This window comes from Barbus barbus (genome assembly GCF_936440315.1).
Source record: "Barbus barbus genome assembly, chromosome: 10".
Lineage (NCBI taxonomy): Eukaryota > Metazoa > Chordata > Actinopteri > Cypriniformes > Cyprinidae > Barbus > Barbus barbus.
In genome coordinates this window covers 17,266,227-17,278,587 of record NC_136738.1, presented here as the reverse complement: position 1 = coordinate 17,278,587, position 12,361 = coordinate 17,266,227, and the positions used below count along the sequence as shown (strand labels likewise).

The 12,361-nt window shown below is 38.9% G+C and overlaps 1 protein-coding gene across 3 annotated transcripts in view; it reads right to left on the bottom strand.

The window, feature by feature from the left end:
- The window catches only part of acvr2aa (activin A receptor type 2Aa), a 59,774-nt gene extending 47,760 nt beyond the window's left edge, over nt 1-12,014 (bottom strand). For all 3 annotated transcript variants that reach the window (XM_079427125.1, XM_079427126.1, XM_079427127.1), the window contains exon 1: nt 10,852-12,014. In XM_079427125.1, the coding sequence (XP_079283251.1) occupies nt 10,852-10,906 (55 nt within the window). In that variant the 5' untranslated portion in view covers nt 10,907-12,014. The remainder of the gene's footprint in view (nt 1-10,851) is intronic.
- Nucleotides 12,015-12,361: the final 347 nt, after the last annotated feature.

Here is a 12,361-nt window from a genome sequence, read left to right as displayed (position 1 = left end):
ATGGTGTCTAAAACATAAGTCTCTTAATATTAATATTTGTTTAATGAACTGTTGCATAAAATCAATATCACATTTGTAATCATGCTGACTTTTAGAGAAAAAACGGCACTCTTCGTGTGATATTAACTATATGAAATGATATAAATATAGGCTATACATTTTCTGCCCCCATATCTTAAATTATGTGATCATTCTAAATGCATTTTAATAGACTGAATCGTGCAGTGAAAGGCGGCACTCGTACGTGCATTAGTTTAACCTATGTTAACTGATTCATTCTCTGCCAGCAGGTGTCGCGTTTGGCAGAAATATAACGGTTTTCCAGGTAAAGACAGTACATAAAGCAGCACAGCATCGGACTTTGAACATGCAGCGCTCATGTTTATTTAATGAAATCATAGCCTTTTGAAGTTTAATCATCACATCATAATCAGAATCAGAATGAGCTTTATTGGCCAAGTATGTTTACACATACAAGGAATTTGTTGTAGTGACAGAAGCTCCACAGTGCAACAGAAAGACAGTAACAGGACAGGACACAGGTAATAAAACAAAATAACAAGAAACAGCCAATAACCAATGTACAAAGCAGCAAAAAAAAAAAATTAAAAATACACAATATATAATATAGGCGACTATGTATGTACAAGTATGTGCAAATTAGAAATGAGAAAAATAAAAATAAAATAAGTGAGTGTGGTGAATGGATAATGAATTAGTTGTGTGTTCCACGTTTATTTATTGAGTGTTCATGAGATGTATTGACTGAGGGAAGAAACTGTTCCTGTGTCTGGTCGTTCTGGTGCTCAGAGATCTGTAGCGTCGACCAGACGGTAACAGTTCAAAGAGGGCGTGTGCTGGATGTGAGGGGTCCAGAGTGATTTTTGCCAGCCCTTTTGCTCACTCTGGATAAGTACAGTTCTTGGAGAGTGGAGAGGGTTGTACCAATGATTCGCTCAGCAGTCCGGACTACCCTCCGTAGTCTTCTGAGGTCAGATTTGGTAGCTGAGCTGAACCAGACAGTTATTGAGGTGCAGAGGATGGATTCAATGATGGCAGAGTAGAACTGTTTCAGTAAGTCCTGTGGCAGGTTGAACTTCCTCAGCTGGCGAAGAAAGCACAACCTCTGCTGGGCCTTTCTGACAATGGAGTCAATGTGAATATCCCACTTCAGGTCCTGAGAGATGGTGGTGCCCAGGAATCTGAATGACTCCACTGCAGTCACAGTGGTGTTCGTGATGGTGAGTGGGGGGAGAGCAGGGGGGTTTCTTCTGAAGTCCACGATCATCTCCACAGTTTTGAGCGTGTTAAGCTCCAGGTTGTTGAGACTGCACCAGACAGCCAGCTCCTTAACCTCCTGTCTGTAAGCAGACTCGTCACCGTCCTGGATGAGGCCAATCAGTGTGGTGTCATCTGCGAACTTCAGGAGCTTGACAGAGGGGTCTTTAGATGTGCAGTCGTTGGTGTAGAGGGAGAAGAGCAGTGGGGAGAGAACACAGCCCTGAGGAGCTCCAGTGCTGATGGTTCGAGTGCTGGATGTGAATTTGCCAAGCTTTACTAACTGCTGTCTGTCTGTCAGGAAGCTGTTGATCCACTGGCAGACGGAGGTGGGGACGGAGAGCTGAGTTAGTTTATTTTGAAGGGTTTCCGGGATAATGGTGTTAAAAGCAGAGCTGAAGTCCACAAACAGGATCCTCACATAAGTCCCTGGTCTGTCCAGATGCTGCAGGATGAAGTGCAGTCCCATGTTGACTGCATCATCCACAGACCTGTTTGCTCTGTAGGCAAACTGCAGGGGGTCCAGTAAGGGTCCAGTGATGTCCTTCAGATGAGCCAAAACCAGTCTTTCGAATGATTTCATGGCTACAGACGTTAGGGCCACAGGTCTGTAGTCATTAAGTCCAGTAATTTTGTGTTTATTTGGGACGGGGATGATGGTGGAGCGTTTGAAGCATGAGGGGACTTCACACAGCTCCAGTGATCTATTGAAGATCTGTGTGAAGATGGGGGCTAGCTGATCAGCACAGATTTTTAGGCAGGCTGGTGACACACCATCTGGACCAGGTGCTTTCCTTCTTTTGTTCTTCCTGAAGACCTGGCACACATCATCTTCGCTGATTTGAATTGTAGGTGTGGGGGAGAGAGGGGTTGCTGGAGGTGTGAATGGTTGTGTGGAGGGGTGTTCTGGGCGGGTGTGGGGTGATCGTTCAAAACGACAAAAGAACTCGTTTAAGTCGTCTGCCAGGTGTTGATTCTCCAGAGTGCTGGGGGGTGGTGTTTTGTAGCTGGTGATGTCCTTCAATCCTAACCACACTGAAGCAGGATCACTGGAAGATAATTTGTTCCTGAGCTTGTCAGAATAATTCCTCTTTGCCACTCTGATCTCCTTTTCCAGTGTGTATTTGGCCTGTTTGTACAAGACTTTATCCCCCTTTCTGTGAGCATCTTCTTTGGCCTGACGGAGCTGTATGAGTTTGGCAGTGAAGCATGGTTTGTCATTGTTGTAGAATAGATGAGTCCTGGTAGGAATGCACATGTCCTCACGGAAACTGATATAAGATGTTACAGTCTCTGTGAGCTCGTCCAGATCATTTGCAGCAGCTTCAAAAACAGTCCAATCAGTGAGAGAGAAACAGGCTTGTAAATCCCGCTCTGTTTCGTTAGTCCATCTTTTAACAGATCTTAATACAGGCTTTGCAGACTTAAGTTTCTGCCTGTAGGATGGAATAAGATGAACCAAACAGTGATCAGAGAGTCCTAAAGCTGCTCGTGGAACAGAGTGATATGCGTCCTTTATTGTTGTGTAACAGTGATCCAATATATTACTGTCTCTGGTGGGACATGTGATGTGCTGTCTGTATTTTGGCAGTTCACGGGAGAGATTTGCTTTATTAAAGTCCCAGAGAATGATTAAAACAGAGTCCGGGTGTTGTTGCTCACTCTCTGTGATCAGATCAGCGAGTTTCTGTAAAGCTGTGCTCATGTGAGCTTGCGGTGGAATGTAGACACTCACGAGAATGAACGAGCAGAACTCCCGCGGCGAATAGAACGGCTTGCAGTTAATGAAGAGCGTTTCTAGATCTGAGCAGCACATCATCTTTAACACAGTTACATCTGTACACCACCTCTCATTGATGTAAAAGCATGCCCCGCCGCTGATTTCCCCGTTGATTCTGTGTCCCGATCTGCTCTGATCAGCTGGTAATTAGGCAGATGGATCGCGCTGTCCAGTATGTCGCCATTCAACCAGGTTTCCGTGAAACACAGAGCAGCAGAGTTAGGAAAGTCCTTGTTTGTCCGGGAGAGCAGAAGGAGTTTGTCCGTTTTGTTGGGTAGAGAGCGGAGATTCGACAAATGGATGCTAGGTAACGCCGTTCTAAATCCGCGCTCCGTCCGAAAAATCAAAAACCGGTAGAAGATTTTGTGGTGTGTTCTGCCGAATGTTCAGCAGATCATCCCTGGTAAAACTGATCTTATTTGAAAAACAAAAAACAGGAAATTCAAATAAAAACAATACGAACACTGAAGAGCAACGCACAATAGCTGCCATCAGCGGCGCCATTTTCTTACACGCTTTCTCATTCAGCCATATCGCAAATCTGGTCTTTCCGTCTCCAAATTTAAAGCCTTTTGAAACCATAATTAAGACTTTCTTGTACAATTTAAGACTTTAAGGCCTTAAATTTGATACAAGTAAATTTAAGACTTTTTTTAGACCCCATGGAAACCCTGGTTTCATGTTTACATTGGGCACTACCCATGTACAATATTCTGATTGCTTGCATCTTGTTTTAATCCCATAAATAATAATGTACTAGTTCTAATAAATTTATACTGTAATGTACTCATATTAATATATTAAAAATCATCTTAACATTGCTAGTAAGTTATCATTGCACAAATTAACACTCTCTACATTTAAAAAATTTAAATTAGAAGAGTTCTAAACTAATGCACTGTCTTCACTGAATCTCACACACACACACACACACACACACACACACACAGATCATGCTGGGGCCGCACACAGACATGCAGCAACACAAACTTCTTAACGCTGCCCGCAATTTTATTAATAAAATACAGGGCCAGCTGTATTGATACTCGTATCGTCAAATCTCTGTGACGATACATTGTTGTATCAATGTATCAAACACAGCACTACTGCACATTGTAAGCCAGTTTTCAACAGTTCAAAGGACTGAACTGTAAATATAATGATATGAATAAAATAAATACACATGCAATGTTGCATATAAATGCTGAACCTCAGTTATAAACACTGAAATGGCACACGATGCGTTCTCAGATGAACGTTATAATAAACAAACTCACAACAACATGCAGAGATGGAGTATGAGATGCTCCTCACATGTAAATGATAACAGTTTCTGTGGAGCTACTGTGAACAGAGCCGCTGTGAGACGCACGTGCTTCACCTACACGCATGGAAATAATTCAAGGGCATATACGGTGTTAGAACTGCATCGCATAATTATTTAATTAAATCATAGCGTTTGTGAATTCATAATGCTTAATTTTAAAATGGGTTTAATATATCATGCAGCCTTGGAAAATAGTCTTAAAATGTGTTTTATGGATTTTCGTCTGTGAAATGCGCCACTTCCGATATTTTGCCGGTTAGTCGATGCGAGCAAAATGAAGTCGACGATTTTTAAAAATCGACTAGTCGACGAATCACGACAGCCCTACTTCTTATATTTACACACTAAATACTCTTTCTCCTAAGGGTTTGAATTTAGAACTTGATTTTAACTCATGTTTCTAATTGATACCTTTTGTATTGAAAGGTGAATGTTGTTGGTACAGCTTCATTTGTACCCTAATATGTGTGTTGTATGGCTATGCATTTTCTATTTTTAGGACAAGCAATTGTAAATCACAAATAGAATGGGGGATTGTTTGGGTGTTATTTTGGGTATTTCCTGATATGTGTTTGTATTCAAAAAAAATTGCCTCAATGTGGTTGTCTTGTTTTAATTGTGATATAGCTTCTCACATGATTGACCATGATTACTAACAGGTGCAATCAATTGGAACTCTGCTTGAATCTTATATTTCATCTGCAACAGCAATATGAACTTTTTCGCATGAGTTCTCCGCATGAAAGACCCGCGACTGGCAGATCAACGAGCTACTTCTTTTATCTCCAGTACGTTAGGAAGTTAAATTAAATGAAGTGTGGAGGATGTTAACTGTGACAAGATGATTGGCAGGCCGATTTACTGTGACAGGGTGCATGTAACAGATGCGACAGAGCGGTCTGTTAAAGACGCAGTTGTGTGACGTGATAGTATTTCCCAAACCTTGCCTACTCTTCTACTACACACTCAAAATTGTGTACTTTTTCTTCACCAAAAGAGTACATACTTTAAGGGCGTAGTATAAGTAGGCACATTGGGACGCAGCATTAGTACTTATTGAGCTGTTGCTTTTGCTTGTATGCATTTGCCTGACGAAGGTCTTTGGACCGAAACGTTGTTATTTGAATTTTTTGAATAAAGGGAATAACAGTGTGCAGACCTTGCACTTTACCATTACAAACACACTTCCTGGCATTCAAGACAGTTCTTTCCAAGAGACATCCAAACACGGATATTATTAGAATGAAGCAAATATTTTAAATATTCTTATTCTTGTCAATTGTTTAGCCAGTCTTTTACTGAAAAACACTTTTATAAATATGTGCAATGATTTCTTCAGCATTGTAAACATAATACAGCACAAATGTAACTACTAGATTTAGTCTCTGGATATATAGTAAAAAGATAAAACAATATACATTTGATCATTTTGAAAAAAAAAATGAATCATGAATATCATGAATGGTAGTTAAAACAAAGATCAAATTATTTGATATTTAAAAATTATTGAACTATTATTGAAATTATTGAAAACAGTAATGAAGGTCTATAGGGATCCTCTATGTGATATAATTTCCAGTTTTATAGTTTTTTTGTCACATAACATCAAAATTTGTGCAAAACAAACTTCTGTATTCTGTAAACCAGGCTACACTATTTAGGTCCTCTGCATGTGCTAAGTTGAATAAGACACTGTTTCAATAAAGATGCCTTCAGGAGCTACACAGCAGAAATCATTGTTAGGATTATCCCACTTCTGGTACTTTATTTTTTTTACTAATATCCAGATAGTTGAATAAACAGAAACAATAAAAAGCATTAATTATTTTAGCTGAAACTTTATATAGCTTTCACAGTTATATAGCTTTCATCTAGTGTTACCAGCTTCTCTGACAACCGGATGAGTGAAGACCAGTTTTCCAGTTCGGTCATGTGATGTTTAACATAAAGCCTATGGCTTCCACACGGACTTTGATTTGGCAGCCAAACTTTCAAATATTAACGTTTTTATACTAAGCTACTAAAAGTCTGTATGAATTACATTTTTGTGCAAATAAATCTGGACACACCACTGACTCACCAATGTATACAATTTATAAGTCAAGTCAATCAGCTGTCAATCATGTTTAACACACTTTTTGCTGCAAATCCCTTTAATCTGCTTTGATTTTCCTCCGCCCCCCTCATCCAAATACCACCACAGGACTGTCTGAAAGCTCTGGTGTGCTCCTCCTGACAGCACAAGATCACAGATCTATGATGCATGAAATGAACGATCACATTCAAATAAACAAGCTGGATCAGCTTTTGTTCCTGTGTCTAGCTGTCAGAAGGCAACTTGACTTTGTGTCACACTCAAAGTTGTTTGCAAACACATTGAAATTCATGCACAGATGTGCAATGAAACAGCATTTTGGAAGACACTAGGAAATCTTGTTCAGAAGTTCAGTGATGACAGGTTTAATCTGCCATTCTTTGAAAAATCATTCATATACAGACTATTTAGGCCAAGCAGCTCTTAGAGCTAAAAGCCTTAAACGCATGTTACAGTGAGAAACAGATATATTTACTCCATCACGATTTAACCACACAAACATCTGTCACAAAGAAACAGGAAAACTATGGCACAGGTCAAAGCAGACCGTTAGAGGACAAAGGCAGCACATTTGATTTCAAATAGCCCTTCCGTCAGCAGTGGTCAACCGTGGTTGTAAATTATTCACAGAGGCATCTGCATCTTGGGCAACAATGGCTGCAACCTGCCTATGTCATGGAAGTCCAGTTGGCGAGGATCAAAATACACTGAGAAGCAACTCAAGGTCAAGCTATCAATCACACATTAGCGCTTTAGGCAAAATAAAATATGGGAAGAATCAAATTATCACGTGTTTGTATCATCAGGATCACAGGGATCAATACGGAATAACTTTAATTGAAGGACTTTCCATTTATGAGCCTCTCCTCCGGTGTATGGAAAGCCCATTCTTCTTTAGTAGTCCATCTAACCTGCTGTTTAAATATTAGCGATGTGACTTTACTTAACGGGGTGAATGAGTATTGTTTTATAACAGTGTGACAAACTGAGCGCATGGGTTCATACCGACATTTGATACTGGGCTGAAAACATCCATCCGATTGGTATTAAAGAAACATGGTGGAGCCGAGAACACTGATTACATCTGGGTAAAGATACTTTACTGAGACAAAACCAACTAAACTAAGTAGGACTAAGGTCAAGTACAGTAAGGCAGAAGTTCTGACACCTAACGCAACAAGAACGAATGAAGTACGGCATGCCCACATTAATCAGACACTAAGAACAAGGAAAACCTGATAAAAAATATTGTGATTAAAATGTATCATATTTTTGGATGTCTGTCTTTATTTCCTTCTTTCAAACATCAAACCATAGACATTTTATTTTAAAGTAAAGCTTCTCTTTTGTTGACAATAGGGCTGGACCTAAAATCAAAACCTCGATTAATTGAACACTTTACCTCGATTACGATTATTGAACGATAATTGTTTAATTTTTGCCCTCACAGTTCATTAAAGGTTTATACTGTACATTTTAAAAATTCAGGGAAACAAACTATTTATGGTTATTTGGCTGCACGATAAATAGACACGCATACTAGACACGCGGTAGTATGTTTTCAAGGGGAAAGTATTAATATTATTCAAAAAATAAAAAAATAACCGACGTATTCACAAAACATTTTATCTTACCACTAAGAGTTCTCCTAAATAGCAGTAAAAGTTTTTAGCTAAGAGTTTTCTCTTAAAACCTATTCACAAAGCTGCGGAGATAAACTTTTACTAAGGAATAGAGAGAAGTCTTAAGCTAAGCGTAAGGGCGGGGTTTACCTCATTGCTATGGATGATGTCAGCATGCTTAATAACTATGCACACAGTGATTGGCTGATAGTCTCTGTCAGAGATTTATTCATAGAAATATTGTGGAGCACGATATTATGTTGCCATATCCAAATAAAGGTTTACAAAATCATGTTAATTGCCACATTCAAATAAAGATTTTAACATGCAGGCTAAGTGTCACTAATTAAACAAATATATGTTCAGCTAATTGTCAGTCTCTTCCATGTATGCTTCTTGTAGCGGATGCATATAAGCCGCCTTTTAATTAACAGAGTGGAATAAGCATGGCTGATAGTAAGACATGCAAACGTAAAAGAAAACCAAACTGGATGCAAGAACATCTGTTACTTCTTGCCCAACTGGTTAATTAAAAGGATATAATCAAAGGAAAATTTGGAGTAGGGATAGCCTCCAAACCTTAAAGGTTATACCATTTTAAAGGCTCATTATCATCAAAATGTTTCTAAAATGTTTATATTCTGAGTCAGATTGCCGGCAACAGGCATTTTAGGATAGTTGTGAGTTGGTCTTAGTGACTTAGAAGTCCTCTTCACTACTCCTAAAGTTTCACAGATTTAGGACATAGTTTTAGCGCTAAAACGCTTTGTGAAATACTCTAAGAGCAAGACTCTCTAAGAGCAATACTCTCAGTTCCACCAAAGCTCTCATGAAAAACAGCTGACCATGGCATGTACTTTTAATAGCTGGTAAATATTTACATCAAAAACAGATACAGCAAGCGAAACCACTGAACAAAGTTCGTAAGTTCAACTAAGATGTTTGTGGTCAACAATCTAAGGTCAAATAAAGCACATTACTTCCAACTTCTAGTATATCATCCATTACATCTGAGGTACTGTGTAACACTCACAAAGTCACTAAAGTAAAAAAAAAAAAAAAAGTTAACAGTTATTAATCATAATAACAATACTAATAAATGTATCTTATCCGTTGAATCTGTTTACAAATTGCTATTGCTGCTAAAATATAACTTGTCTTATGCCAAAACTACAGTGTAGATTTGTAATGCATCAATATCAGACATAAGTGTAAGCTTTGTTTTCACTCTAATGCTTTAATTAATTTTTTTTTAAAGCAGATAGTTCAATCTAATCGCTCCTAAAAGGATTAGCCTAGAAACTGTAGGGGGGGAAAACATTTTAAATTATACAATTCATGTTATCTTCTAAAATGGACATAATAAATCCATTGGAGAATAATAACAAAATAATACAAAAACTAAAATAAATATATCTATAACTGTTTCTGTCATTCAGCATTGAAAAAGCTAAAGAATTTCCATTAAATAAATACACAAATCAAATTCCTCTTTATGCTTCCTATTTGTCTGTGTGCTTTGGTCAGATGTTGCCAGTGGTGATTTAGTTTAAGAGTCGTGATGTTTAAGGCATAATTTACATTAGACTAGGCAATCGCTCAGACTTAATTCTCTCAGCAGTCATAAACTCAAACTTGTGTAATGCAGCAATACAACACAACTCAGTGACTGCAATCTTAATTGTGGCGCTAAAAAAAACACAACTACAAAAAAAAAGCAAAAGAAAAAAGAAGAAAAAAAATGTAGGTGAAAGTCATATCACTTCAAGCAGAGGTCTACAATGGTTTATATGTTCATCCCATTAGTTTACACCAATTCCTCTGAGAGAGCATGTGCAATGTGACCCAAAATATATGGTTTCATATGTTACCCAGATGCTCCTGAATACTTCTGCCTTTAGACTGATATAATTACCAAAGCGATGTGCTCAGATATAACATTGTATTGATTAATTGTCTCTGTAGTCAAAAGAGAGCAGGGATGTGTGGGCAAGTGCGATCCAAGATGAGGGATATAGTGGGAACACTGAGTACAGGCACAGACTGTGCCTCTTGTGCAAAATTCAAACCTTGATCACAAAGTCTGTTAAGAGACATCCGACAGTTGCCTTGCAGTTCCTTAAATATTCCTGAATAAATATAACCATTAAGGTGCATGCTGATGTAACTCCAGCACTCACCCATATCTTATCTAATGTTCTCACATGCATATATGACCTTTGGCCTTGCCGGCCTCATTAAAAAAAATAAAAATAAAAAAATTAATCACTCGTGTACAAACATGCAACAGTCCTCGTCCATGAATAATAATAAAAAAAGAGCTACCAGTAGAGGGGGTTTACATGCAACATATAAAAAAATGCATGCATGCATGAGCAGCAGAAGCAAGCAAAATGTTATTGCTCAATATTATTGACACTAACAGTAGTTCAATGCATTACTAGTGTGTTTTCTCAACTCTACCGAACAGATCTTCATGTTGGGGACTCGTCAGACCAGTTACTGAGAAAATAAACTGCAAAATCCTGGCAGCAAACGCTGCTTCTGTATGGTGCATGCTCGGATTATATTCAGATGGTATTATGTAGCTATTTACGAGAAACCAGTGAATACGATCTCGATGCGGAGTAACACGAGAAACAGCCTCCGGTGCCACATACATACACACAAAAAGAGACATGGCATGATACAATATACACTCTATATATGCATATTGCATTTAAAGGGGTCAAAGCGTATTAACACCCACCTGAGGAGCAGGATATGAGGAACACTCCAAAAGCCAGCTTTGTTGCAGGTCCCATTTTTCAATCTTCTGTCTTGTCCTACAAAATCCAAAAGTCTTTGCATTCAAGTTTCTCCTCGAACCACTGATCAGCAGTCAGTGAAACACATCCATGTCACCGAGTCAGTGGTATATGGCAGTGCAAAAATCCAATGCCAGCTTATAGTCCTCAGATTCGGTGATTTAGAAACGGCATTAAAGTGTCCAATAGTTCATTCAAAGCAGACGAGCTTTTAGAAATAAAGTGATCTATGACTGTCCATGCAGTTTGCTTTAAACCCCATATCAATAACGAGGAAATTTCAATACGAATCCAGTACTGTATCTATACAATGTTGCCCTGCCGCGCGCTCAGAATACACGAGCCCGTTCAATAAACTCGTTCAGTAAATGGGCCAGCTCCCAACCCCAGTGACCAGAACTGGACAACCTATGCATAGAACCCGCCATAAAATATACAGATACAAATATTGTTGTTAATGCAAAGGAACTACAATTTCAAACAGAGCAATGCCTCCAAACCACCTGGAAAGTATATCTATGGCAGTACACTAAATGCATGCACATTTATGGGGATAAAAATGGAATTAACATCCCTAAACGATGTTTCCACATCACGCTCACTTCGCTTTATGCTTAAATATAGTATATGTAGTACAACAGATCATAGATAAAGTGAAATAAATGGGGTCACGCGCACGATTCAGCGCACGCGCGAGCTCAAGTTGACAGTGAAGGACTTAAATATGGCCAAACGCGCTATATCCACATCCCCTTCTGGTGTTAATGACTCAAACCTGCAATTCCCGACCTCACAAAGCTTCTCCAGAGCTGCTAAGGTAGGTAGTTAAAACAAACAGTCGTTTTAAACTAAGACATGTCGACCGCTGAATAAAGCTTAGCACGTACAGCCTCTGAAATAACTTCATCAGCCCTGTCGGGAATATGACGCCAAAAATGAGACGGAATTGACAGATAACGCCACTAAATGTAATCCTTCAATATGAATTGTCCCGGTGTTCGCGGTCGGAACTCAATTTATCGCGATTTCCCTCTCTGTTGCTGTCAGTCACCGTTGGCTACTGTATTCAAGATGGACGCCGGGGTGGATTGTTTTTGTTTTTTCTGTCCTCCGCTGCCTTTACCCACCCATTTCTTTACGTAAGCGCGGCACCGTATTGATTGACAAGCGTTTTATCCAATCAGAACAACATATGTAAATAATTGGAACCAACCATAGAGCTGGCTCCACATAAACCCAGCCCTCTCTTTATGAGGGGTTTGTGTGTGGCAGAATGTGCTGTGAAATATTCACTGTATGTTAATAGCAGTGTAGGATACTATCATACTTGTGATGTAATATCCTATCATTTATAAAAGGCGCATAACACATTATTGTGTAATTATGTTGTACTTACATATTGGGTAGACCAGGCTAGTCCAATTACGAAAGTGTGTGTTTTCTCTAGTAGAG